Source organism: Euphorbia lathyris, chromosome 6 (assembly GCF_963576675.1).
Source record: "Euphorbia lathyris chromosome 6, ddEupLath1.1, whole genome shotgun sequence".
In the NCBI taxonomy this organism is placed as follows: domain Eukaryota; kingdom Viridiplantae; phylum Streptophyta; class Magnoliopsida; order Malpighiales; family Euphorbiaceae; genus Euphorbia; species Euphorbia lathyris.
The window spans coordinates 75,859,341-75,871,616 of NC_088915.1; the positions used below are offsets into that span (position 1 = coordinate 75,859,341).

The 12,276-nt window shown below is 36.0% G+C and overlaps 2 protein-coding genes across 2 annotated transcripts; one reads left to right on the plus strand and one right to left on the minus strand.

The window, feature by feature from the left end:
• The first annotated feature begins 516 nt into the window (after nt 1–516).
• On the plus strand, nt 517–5,037 carry LOC136232324 (uncharacterized). The gene is made up of 6 exons (XM_066021399.1): nt 517–824; nt 1,620–1,799; nt 2,028–2,109; nt 2,192–2,299; nt 3,146–3,304; nt 4,625–5,037. Exons 1-6 carry the CDS (start codon nt 573–575, stop codon nt 4,819–4,821), a joined length of 978 nt encoding a protein of 325 aa, XP_065877471.1. The 5' UTR covers nt 517–572; the 3' UTR covers nt 4,822–5,037.
• A 61-nt stretch (nt 5,038–5,098) lies between these two features.
• On the minus strand, nt 5,099–11,209 carry LOC136232323 (beta-galactosidase 8-like). The gene is made up of 19 exons (XM_066021398.1): nt 10,984–11,209; nt 10,140–10,235; nt 9,776–9,888; nt 9,624–9,690; nt 9,399–9,491; nt 9,153–9,296; nt 8,886–8,974; nt 8,682–8,787; nt 8,530–8,617; nt 8,328–8,446; nt 8,078–8,242; nt 7,803–8,002; nt 7,611–7,705; nt 7,238–7,347; nt 6,899–7,006; nt 6,299–6,409; nt 5,889–6,100; nt 5,484–5,811; nt 5,099–5,331 (listed from the first exon to the last, which is right to left on the minus strand). The coding sequence occupies exons 1-19, from the start codon at nt 11,161–11,163 to the stop codon at nt 5,221–5,223; spliced, it is 2,535 nt and encodes an 844-aa protein (XP_065877470.1). The 5' UTR covers nt 11,164–11,209; the 3' UTR covers nt 5,099–5,220.
• Nucleotides 11,210–12,276: the final 1,067 nt, after the last annotated feature.

Below are 12,276 nucleotides of genomic sequence, written 5' to 3' on the forward strand. Positions count from 1 at the left end.
CATGTGTCACATAAATAAATTATAATTTCCATATAGATAAACGATATGTTTCATATATTTCATCGGAACTCTTTATCCACTTGATTGTATCTGCTTTTTATTATTTTTTCATTTATGTTTTTTTTTCGGATTTAGCAAAAGCAGAAATGATGCACATCAATAAATCTGCATAGTTGCAATAAAAAAAGACTCACATCCGAATGTTGGGAATGATTTAAAGCATGAAGTTTGGATTGCAGATGTCTTTCTACAGATTTGAGTTTTGTATGTTCTTTGTAGTCATTTTCATCTCTTTATGAATGTTATATTTACTTTAGTCTATAATCATTAGAGGTTTTTATTCCTTATATTTTACTTATATATATATATATATATTTTTTTTTTTTCATCTAACGAAATTAGGAACATTTTTCTCTACGAAAAAAAAAAACAGTGCAAAATGAATAGTCCACATAAACGACATGTCGTTCTCATATCCGTCCGTTACTTGAGTTGACTGTCTAATCGCTCCAGCTTAAGCTTAAGCTTACGATGACTCTTGTTCTCCATTTCCTATCTGTAGAAGAAAGAGAATGAAAGCAGTAGTGATCACTGAACCAGGCGGGCCAGAGGTGCTGCAATTACAAGAAGTAGAAGATCCACAAATCAAAGACGATGAGGTTTTGATCAAAGTCGAAGCCACCGCAATCAACCGCGCCGATACCCTTCAACGGATAGGCAAGCATCCACCTCCTAAGGGCGCTAGTCCTTACCCGGGTCTTGAATGTTCCGGCACCATCGAAGCCGTAGGAAAACTCGTTTCCCGCTGGAAAGTGGGCGATCAGGTAATTCCAACTTTTCCCAATAAGCCCCAATTCTTGAGCTATGTTAGGACCTAACTAAGGCTTTATAGATAATACTATGTTAGGACCTAACTAAGGCTTTATACTACTTTGTAGGAATTCGATATGTTGTTGATTATAATAAGCTTGATATGCTGAACAAACAATTAAAAAATCACAAGAACAACATATATTTATCAATATCAAACCTCATAAACGAAACCATCATATCTGTCAACAAAACCTTTGGTCTACCAACATAATCAATCTTGATTCTGATACCACTTTATAGTACCTATCTGAGGCTCTGATATCACTTATTAGGAATTGGGTTGGTTGTTGATTATAATGAGCTTGATTGATATGCTGAACAAGTAATTAGATATGCAATCACAAGAACAATGTATATTCATGTGATTCAACTATTTTTGCTTACATTCATGAGCGAGGAGGAACACATAATTCATTAGTAATGGCCAAGTTGGTACAGCAGTAAGAAAATCTCATCGATTAGCCAAGTTCCTAACTCTCAAATCTCATGTGACCCGATTATACCAAAAAACGCACATATGGATATACTAAGAGCACAAGCTCCAAAATGCTCATGTCTAATAAATAAATAAACAACTATTGCTTGTATAGATCTAAAAATTATGATCATTTTCCTAGCATGATTCACTTAAGAAGAAGTTTTCAATTCTTATTCTAATTAGGAAAAGTAGATTAAATAGGATTCTATAACTACCTTAACATACTCTTATTATAAACTCATCAAATATAAGTGCTTGTGGTGTGCAGGTGTGTGCTCTGCTCAGTGGAGGAGGTTATGCAGAGAAAGTGGCTGTTCCAGCAGGACAAGTTCTTCCTGTCCCGCCTGGGATTTCCCTCAAGGATGCTGCCGCTTTCCCTGAAGTGGCATGTACTGTTTGGTCCACTGTTTTTATGATGAGTCAGTTGTCCTCAGGGGAAACATTTCTGGTAACTCCTAGGCTAAATCTACCTTTTGATGTGTGCTACTGGCATTGTATAATATGTTTATCAATCTTATGCATCTATCTATATCCAAAGCTTGTGCCTGGCTTATTCCAATCTATAGGTTCTTGTATGACTTTCTTAGAAGGTGAAAAACGATAGGTTTATATGTTTCCACATCGAGTCTTCATTTGGTGGTGAATTGTTTCAACTAACACCGATTTGAAATTCCAGGTTCATGGGGGTTCAAGTGGGATCGGTACATTTGCAATTCAGATAGCTAAACAACAAGGAGTTAGAGTTTTTGTCACAGCAGGTTGTGTTGCACTTTCAATGGGTCCATTGATTCGATGCGAAAACATAGTAAAATGTCCATATAATTTTGTTATGCTTACCAGGGAGCCAGGAAAAGTTAGCTGCTTGTAAGGAACTTGGAGCTGATGTGTGCATCAACTACAAAACAGAGGACTTTGTTGCACGAGTGAAAGAAGAAACTGGTGGGAAAGGTATAGTCTTCTTCTGAATTACAGATTTGATAATTTGCTTCATCAAGTATTAGCTAGAGCAAGACAATGACCTGGCAAAGCGACACACGACCCGATGACACAACACGAACACGACATGCTTTTTTAGTGTTAGTGTTTAGGGTTTTATGACACGACACGAAATGACACGTTAATTTTCGTGTCATTTTCGTGTCAACCCGAAAACACGAAACTGACCCGAAATTTAATTAAAGAAATTAAAATATTAAAAAATATAATGAACTAGGTTAAAAATAGACATGATTTTTCTTATTTATTAGAGTATAAATATTGAGGGCGAGCCTTGGCGCAACGGTAAAACGTTGTTGTCGTGTGACCAGAGGTCACGGGACGCGTAATGCGACCGGGCCGCCCTTTTTTTTTATTAGAGTATAAATATAAAGAGTATAAAAGAAAGCAGGTCGTGTCGTGTTAGCATGTTAGGTCGTGTTAGCAGATCAAGTCGTGTCAATTTAATTTGTTGTGTAAAAAGTTCGTGTCGTGTCGTGTTTACCGTGTCAAGAGCAGGTCGTGTTACACGAAAAGTTTTCGTGTCGTGTTCGTGTTACAGGTTTTGACACGAACCCGAAACCTGACACGACACGAACACGGAAATTGCCAGGTCCTTAATGCGTGAAGGAGGGACTTGTGTATGGAGCTTTAGTAAGGCACTCAAAAAATACCAATTAAGCACCCGTAAGCATTGGAGCACCCCTATGAGTGAATCCTGGATGCATTACTAGGCGGACTTGAAGGGACTATTTATGTATTAGGTCTTTTTTATTCTTTTCTCAAAGTCAAATGAATTAGTTTCAATTTCAATGGCAGGTGTTGATGTTATTTTGGATTGTATGGGAGCTTCCTATTTTCAGAAAAATTTGGACAGTTTAAGTGTTGGTGGGAGGCTTTTTATCATTGGCTTCATGGGTGGAGCTGTTACTGAGATAAACCTGACTACTTTATTGGCAAAACGCCTCACAGTTCAAGGTATTATCAAATTTCTTATATATTTTTATTGGCTATGGATATATTTTATCCAATCAATAGGTGCGCTTTATCATACATGACGCCCCTTATCAGTGGCGAATACAAGATTATTACGCTAGGGGACAAATTCAGGTGGCTAACGAGACATTTTATAAGTTCAGGGGGCCAATCGGTTATTTAGACCAAGTTCAAGGAGCTCCTGATATGCCAAGCCAATGAATTATCTGAAGGTTTAATATGGAAATTTGAATTAATTTTTGTTGCTAAATTAAAATTATTGAAGGCTCTTATGATTTGCCATTATCCTTTGTGGAAGATAGTACACGACCTAAAAAAATGGAAAGACATCTTCGAGATCAATTTGTCTCCTGAATTTTGGAGATGTCTCATTAGAACACTGAACTTAAAGTGTTGTGTTGACCCCTTGGACTTACTTAAAATGACACCCTCTAAACTTGCTTAAAGTGACGAATTGACCATAGTTGTCAAATCGAGATCCGACTCGTGAATCGAAATCCACATTTTGAGAATTGTGACTCATGAATCGAATGGAATCGTAAGATTCAGTTCAAATTCATAATATTATAAAAAAAAAATATTAACCATGTTGAACTCAAAATATTATCAAATATTAGTCTAGAAATGCAATTTTTCAAAAAAGAGATATTATCAATCTAAGTATTTTACAATTCAAATCTAATGCAAATGCAATCCTAACAAAACTCCAATTCACAAATCGGATTCTATTTAATAACTTAGTAGAGATGGAGAGGTTGAGCTTCTGACTTTTTTTTTTGTCTTGTTGTCAACTTGATAATGATGGAATGAAACCAATTTGAGTTGATAACTTGAAAAATAACAATCGGACTAGAGGATAATGGATTTAGTAGCTAGTGTTGTTGAAGTTTTTGATGAATAGTGATGAAGGTCCTACTTGAAATAGAGCTGAATCGAATCGTATGATTCGAATCGTGAATCGTAAGATTCTGTTACAATTTAGATTCGCCCTATAGATTTGGCTTGAAATAGAGCTGAATTGAATCGTGAATCGTAAGATTCTAACAACAGTTTTGACCCCTAAACTTGGTTAAAATAATAGAAAGAGGGGGGTTTATCATGTCAAATTAAGCAAGTTTAGGGGGTTAAAGATACATCCTTAGAGTTTGGAGGGCCAATCGGTTTATCGAGTCAAGTTCAGGGTGCCTTGATGTATTCATCCTAAAAAAATGACTAAATATGAAATTTTTATATAGCTGACTGTGTGTAGAGTTACATAAAGCATTAAAATGGCAACTTTGTCATTGAATATTATATATGCAGCGGCTGGTCTGAGAGGCAGAAGCACAGAGAACAAAACAGAGATTGTAAATGAGGTTGAGAAGAATGTTTGGCCTGCAATTGTTGCCGGAAAGGTGAAGCCTGTGGTTTACAAACATCTTCCATTATCTGAGGCAGCAGAGGCTCACCGGCTCTTGGAAAGCAGCCAACATATCGGCAAGATCCTTCTTATTCCTTGATACAATGAATGTTTTAGTTGATTACGAGACTAATCGTGTTGTTTTCGGGATAGTTTACGGCTTTTTTCAGCTGCTGTTATGCTCATATTTACAAAATAAAATCAAGTTCATGAGTCATGCTGTGTGTTGTTCATTAACTTGCTCTTTATTAAGCTGTTATAGAAATTCTCTTTGGATAATTTTAAGTCGTATAAAAGTGGTACGGTTTTGTGTTGCTGTTGAAATTCTTTAGTTTCGTGCTGTTAAATTTTGATGTCCAGATTCACAAATTGGCCAAACAACAGAGTTACTCTAGTTCTTTAAGACAAGCATCAACAATTCTTCAAACATTTTGTTGATTATTTCAGTTCTTTTTGATGGAGTCTGTTTCGACATGTCAGTTGGGATTTCAAGCAGTCATTAGTAGCTGCAGAGAGCTTCAACGGCAAACCTTTTCGGAACTCCCGCACAAGGATCACCAAGGTTGGCTGCTGATACAGAGATTGAACACTCTTCCCGACCTATGCAAGCCTGTGATACCATTCGAACATGTGAATGTTGGGAATAGAACAGTGAAAGACGAATTTAAGCAATAGCAGAAGCAAGAAAAATAAACAAAGACATACGAATTACGGTGGTTTGATCAATATGACCTAAGTCTCCACTAGGTTGTTTTTTCTTACCTCTTGAACAAGGGATAGCTTATCAGCATGGCAATTTCCTAGACTGAATGTGCCACAACTTCCAGCAGGAGTTCCAAAACTAGCAAATTTGATTGATGTTATGTGCCATCCTTGTTCACAGCTTAGTCGAACTTCAGGGACGAGAGACTTGAACTCTAAGTTCGATTTCCATGAATCCACCGGCGGTGGATCATCCTCCGACACAACTGAACATATTTCTAGGCCAGTTCGTGTCATCACTGAAATCCTTGAAGGGTCACCTCCGAGCTCTTCATGTAGGACTAGCAGGTTTTCACCAGAATGAACCCAACTGCGCGGAATATGATACCTAGCAACGATATCTCTTGTTAATATCAAATTAGTACCAAAAGAATTAGCCAGAAGGATCAAATTATGCTCTCTTACAGTGTTTGAGCAGGCTGCCCGCATTTTTTAAGACATTTAAATGAATTGTAAGTTCCTCTGTAATCACAATTTTCAGTACAACCCTTTGATGGTGAGAGATATGCAGACCAATATCGCCCTATACTCTGTCCATTGACCCAAGCCTGACCCTTCCCCATGCTTGTGAGATTTAAGGGTAAGGGCCCTGTTCCTTCAGGCGCAATGAAATAACCCTGACAAAAGATTTTTCGATATTAAACACCACGATCGAACATTCGAATGACAATGCATCAGAAAACAGTCCAAGAACATTGTAGCTGGGTTTTTTCTTTTCATTTCAGGTCAAATCCACGAAGACGAAGCAAGTCGGGAGCAATTTAAATCCATCGAAGAAACAAATTGATACAATGATTGGCTTTAAATCAACTTACCTTGTACCAAATCAAACTCTTATTTACAGGCAGGGAAGTCCCATGCATCCACAATGAACTATTTGCTAGACTGACCTTATCCAGTCCAAGATTTTCTCCTTCAAGTCCCACCTAAAACAACCAAAATGGAGGAATAATGTCATGCTCAAAGCATATGGTGCTCAAGTAGAGAACTTCACAGTCAAAGCACGGGTAAAATACATCTATGACCCTTGAACTATAGTGATATTAATGTTATGACCCCTAAATTTCATTTTGTGACATAAGAATCATTGAACTTTACATTATTTAATATTGAATTGAAGTCTACATCTAAAGAAAATCCGTTTTTAACGCAAATGATGACCTAAAAATAGGTATTTGACCATAATTTGTGGTGATATTGATTAAAAAAGGAAGAAAATCAATGATGTAGTCAAACTGGTTTAGGTCATCGTTTTGCTAATTTTCTTTGATTTGGATTTTAAATTAGATAATGTAAAGTTAAAGGATTTTTATTTCATGGGATAAAGTTTAGGGACTACAATATTAGTGGCGCAATAGTTTAGGAGCCATTTACGTATTTTACCCACCAAATCACATACATAAGCAAATTCAAACCTCATATGTCCATTTTCCAGAAGAAAGACTATCCTTGCCTTTACTTGAGCCAATTAGCACAACAGAAAAAAGTCCTGCTCCTTGAACATCAAACCATGGTCCATAATTCTGAAATAGGTGTATAAAATAGAAGTATTAGCAAACCAGACATCCAAGAGAGAATTAACTCATTAGAGCTGTCGATTTCTGACATAACAACACCATTTACAGAAACAACCCGTTTGATACAATTATCATTGTTGTTGCATTTTATATTATATATAATCACGTGGAACATACAAATCACATAACAAGATTGTGACATGACGACAATCCATTTTGGTACCCCTAAATTTTTACCTGTACACCAATCATCATACTTAATATATCCAAGGTGTTATTTCCTTCATTTAGACTTATCTTCTCAGCAAGTGAAAAGCTTGGATCATCATGATTTCCATATCCAAATCCTGCAAGGTATCCAAATTCCAAAATGCATCAACCTTTTATTCCTAGCACAGGTGGGAATAAATCAGGGGTGACAATTTCTGACACGAAAACACGATTTACAAAGACAAACTGACTGACACGACACGATTGACATGAAAATCATTTTTCTAGCATTTATAACATATAAACCCCATGGAACATATATATGACATAACACGATTTTGACACGAAACACGAAATTGCCACCTCTAGAATAAATTCTAATAACAAATTATATACTTACCTATAAGGTGTTTATTTACATAAACTTGTGCAGCATGCCCCAAACTCTTGATATTCAAAACGACATCTTTCTTTTCATCAGCATTTACATAAATACTGCCCGTATCGAGAAGCAAAGTATTGCAGAGTCAAGAAGTAAAAACAAAGATGAAATCAGTTTAAGAAGAAAGTTCATGAACACCGGATGAATTACCTAGTCGAGTACCAGAGAAAATCACTAACGTCTTTTGTCGTATTGATCTGTTCTAATAAACCTGGCTCTGTAAAAGAATTGTTACCCCAAATGCCCACTTCTTCTTCATACCAACTCCATACTGTATGCTCCAATGAGATCTCATTAACAGAGCTCGAATGAGAAAGCGAAACATCCCCAAGATTTCTCTGCGAAACAACCTTCAACACGAAGCATGGTTTAATAATAATAAAAAAAACTTGTGCTAGAAAGATATTGAATTTGCAGCTACATACCTTTGCTGTGTTGAAGATAACATTCTTGCAATCCGGAAGTATGCTCACAGACCAAGCAGGAAGGAAGTATGAATTCCCATTGAATGTAACATTTGCATCTGATTTGGAGTCAAAATTAGCTAGAAAGGCAGCACAATCGTCCGCAGACTTATAATAGATATGTGCCTAGCAAAAGAAAACGGAAGATCAGTTTATAACCAGCAAGACATGAAATGGAATTAATTTCCGAGCTGTTCTGCAACTATAATACCTCCAAGTTTTTTCCGAGCTGTTGGTGTGTTGGATCAGAGCTAATCAGGTATTCTTCACACTGCTTTATTGCCTTGTGCAAGTCCCGTAGGTGACCCCACTTCGGTTGTCTGATGAAGCCTGCATCGAACGTTTCTCGTGAAATGAACAATCATCATATAACTGAAGTATAAATTCGAGAATGCAAAATATGGAAAAATTACCATATTCATCAATTGGGGCATCATAATCATAACTTGTTGCAACCAAAGGTCCTCCTGCAGTTCTTCCAAAGTTGGTTCCACCAAAATACTGCAAGAAAATATCAGTGAAATTTCCAGAACTGTATCATGATGTTTTAATCACATGAACTCACCATATAGTAATTGTGGAAAGTACCACCGGTTTCAAAGAAGCGTGCAACAGCGAAAGCCAAGTCCTCAACGGGTCGATATGGAATTGCATAGCCAAATGAAAGAAACCTTCAACATCATGTAGGATACCTCAATATTACTTTCTCTTAATAATACTTAATATATTCAGGGGAAATCATCAGGCTACGAAAACTACAAATAATTACCATCCACTGTAATTCTCTGTCCACATTTTCGGTTTGGAAGGAGAATTCGGGGTAAACTGATCACAGTAGAATCCATTGCATGTGTTTAACTGCAAGTAAGCTATTGTTATAGAACACTAGTATAGTAACACCTTTCAAATTATAGGACTACAAAAATGTATCATCAACTATCTCAATTTGAGGTAGAGAGGTGAAAACTAGCCTTCGAAACGATTACACGTGCAAGTACGGAAAGAAACGAGTCAGATCATAGAAGACAATACATACAATTGGATCAGGAGCATCTTCTTGTGCACACATCACCCAAGGTACACTTGTATTTAGACTAACAGCAGTTTCTGCAGCCCATTTGATGTATAATTCTCCTGCAACTCCGTAAGCCCATTCGACATTCCCGTATTCATTCTCAACCTTTTTACAGAACATACGAAACATGGAATAAAAAAGACTGTTCGAGTAGATAACAGTATGTATAATACAGGTATATATGTTTATACACAATGTATGTATCACCTGAGCAAGAATGATTGGCCCTCCTTGTGATGCAAACAGATTCTCTTCCTTCATTAAATTTACAATTTTCGCAAGAAAACGCGCCATTTCCTCCTGCAATGACCATGACTCGTATTGAACACATTTTTCGGGAAAAGGATTGAATATTTGATCAATTAAAACTATATAGATGGAGCTTTTAAATGCTAAAGAAGTCGAACATTCGCCTTCTGGATCATAAGTTACCTTGAAGACTTTATTTGTTGTTCGAAACTGAATCCCTGGAATGAAATGTAACCATATTGGGAATCCCCTGCATAGATTATGAAGGTGAAAAATTGCAATAAAAAGAACAGCTTGTCATATCAAATGAAACAGAAATAGCAATCAGCACAAACCCATAATTCCATTCTGCACAGACATATGGTCCAATCCTTAAATGAACCATAAGACCAGCTTCGTGTACCGTTTTCACGAACCTCACCAGGTCGAACCTTCCTTCGAAATAGTACTAAGAGAATAGCATCATAAGGGGAGATAACATTACTAAATGATTAAAGAACCATGTAACAACATGTTCATTCAATTGAAATTCATCAACTGCAATCTCAGATAAGGCAAAGAGAATCTCATTAACATTTTTCCCAACACATTTTAATCACAAGAAAGGAAGAACATAATCCGGGGTTAATATGATCACAATATTACTCATGTTATCATAAGAAAAAACCTTGAACATCCTTTGAAAGATCACACATTTACCTTCCCTCTTGTAGGTTCATGATAGTTCCAAAACACGTAAGTCTCAATCACGTCCAATCCCCCTTCTTTCGATTTCCTAATAATGTCCGGCCACACCTGAAATTTCAACTCCAATAGCCATTTCAGCTACTCATATGATGCAGTATTTTATAACCAACATAGGGCTGTAATCGAGCTTTGGCCTGCTTAACCTCAACTTGCTATAAAATTAACGAGCTCGAGCTCGAGCTCGAGCCCGAGCCGAGCTTTGGCTTGCTCAAGCTCAGCTCAGCTCATTGGAAAATAAACAAGCTCGAGCCGAGCTTCGAGCGTGTTCGGAGCCTAAAATCCTCTTTGAACTTCGTTAATTAAGAAAATTATCTAACCATAAATTATTTGTCATATAATTAGTCCCCATCGATACCGGTTTCACCAAGAATATAAAGTTTGCTCGCAAATAACTCTTTAATTGTGTACATAAACAAACTCACAGTCAAAGTTCGTGAATAAATAAACAAGATGCTTACAAATAGTTAGTCAATTACTCATGTATTATGTTTGTGAACGAAATCAAATGAAATAATATTAAATTTAGATATTTGTGAACTAACACAAACCTATATAGTTCTGTACAAAACTAAAATTTGTTAATAAATATTGTAAATCGAACCAACTCGCCAGCTTTCGAGCTGAGTTTTGGTGTCATTTACGAACCGAGCAAGTAAATCATGTTACCGATTTGAGCCGAGCTTTTATCGAGCCGACCACCGGCTCATTTACAGCCCTAAACCAACAAAACTGAAAAAGAACTCTACAATTTCATATTCAATTTAGTTTGAGTAGACAATTATGACAGAAACCCAACCTCAGGAGTGGCTCGAGGATAATGTATAGAACCGGATTGCAAAACACGCCTCTTTCCATCAATAACGAGAGCTCTGTGATCATAGCTCACCGTAGAACACCATCCCCTTTCAAAACAGTAACACATAAAAATCGAAACAACTAATAAAACTGATGCTACAGAGTTCTGGCTTCCTCCCATTGATATCCTAAAACTATGGAAAATGGAAGGAAACAGCTCTGGTCCTTAAAAGGGAGAAAATATAAGAAAGACATTATCAAGGAAACACAATTGAAATTCTAGGGTTTGTTCAGTTTTGTTTGTTTGAATTGAAAGTTGGAATATGGAAGAGGATGAACTTGTACCTGTATGTTGTCTGGTGTGGGAATGATCAACCAATGAGACGGCTATGAAGTTAAGGGCCTTAAATTTTAAAAATCCTTGCTTTGGCGGTTTCTGTCTGATTGTGATATTTAGCTATAGAAGATATTCCATGGAAACAAAATTGAGAATATTGAATGCTGGTGGAAGGTTGAACATAGATAGATAGATGCAAAAATAACCCAACTTTTACAGGGAGTAGAATTTTATTTCCAACAATCTAAAATGTTAAGAAGAATATGGAAATTTCGTAAATTAAAAAATATAGAAATTTTGTTTGGATATTATGAATCACTTACATTACATACATATGAGTTGATTCTTAACAAAGTTTGTGCATTTTTTATAATTTCGTAATAGAATCACATATTAATATATTTTTTTATTTCACAAAATATTTTAATTTTTTTTGTCCAACTCCTAAAAAATAAGATATGATTTTTTAATATATATATTACTGATGAGCGATAAAACGACGTATATGTATAGTAAAGATGACAAGATTCATTACTGAATCAATTATTTTTCACTTAATACATCATTTGTCCCTGTCCAAAAAGTTTGATTGACCCCTGAACTTTCAAAATGTCACGATAGTCATCTCAATTTGTATAAAATGTTTAGTTAGTCACATAAACTTGCGTAAAATATAATCAATTGATCACTCGGTTACAAAAAAGTAAGTTAAATGCGAACGATGTATTCTGCGCATCTTAGAATTTTATTACATAATTCAAAAATAGATTAAAAATGAAGTTATTACTTGCTAAACTATAAAACTTTTATTCTCTAATATTATAACCGCATACTCCGATCTTGGTCGTTTTACTTTTTTTAAGACGCTTGCAATTCATTTTCCACATTTAACTTACTTTTATGGAATCGAGTGATCAATTGATTACATTTTGTGCAAGTTCAGGGAGTTAACTGAAC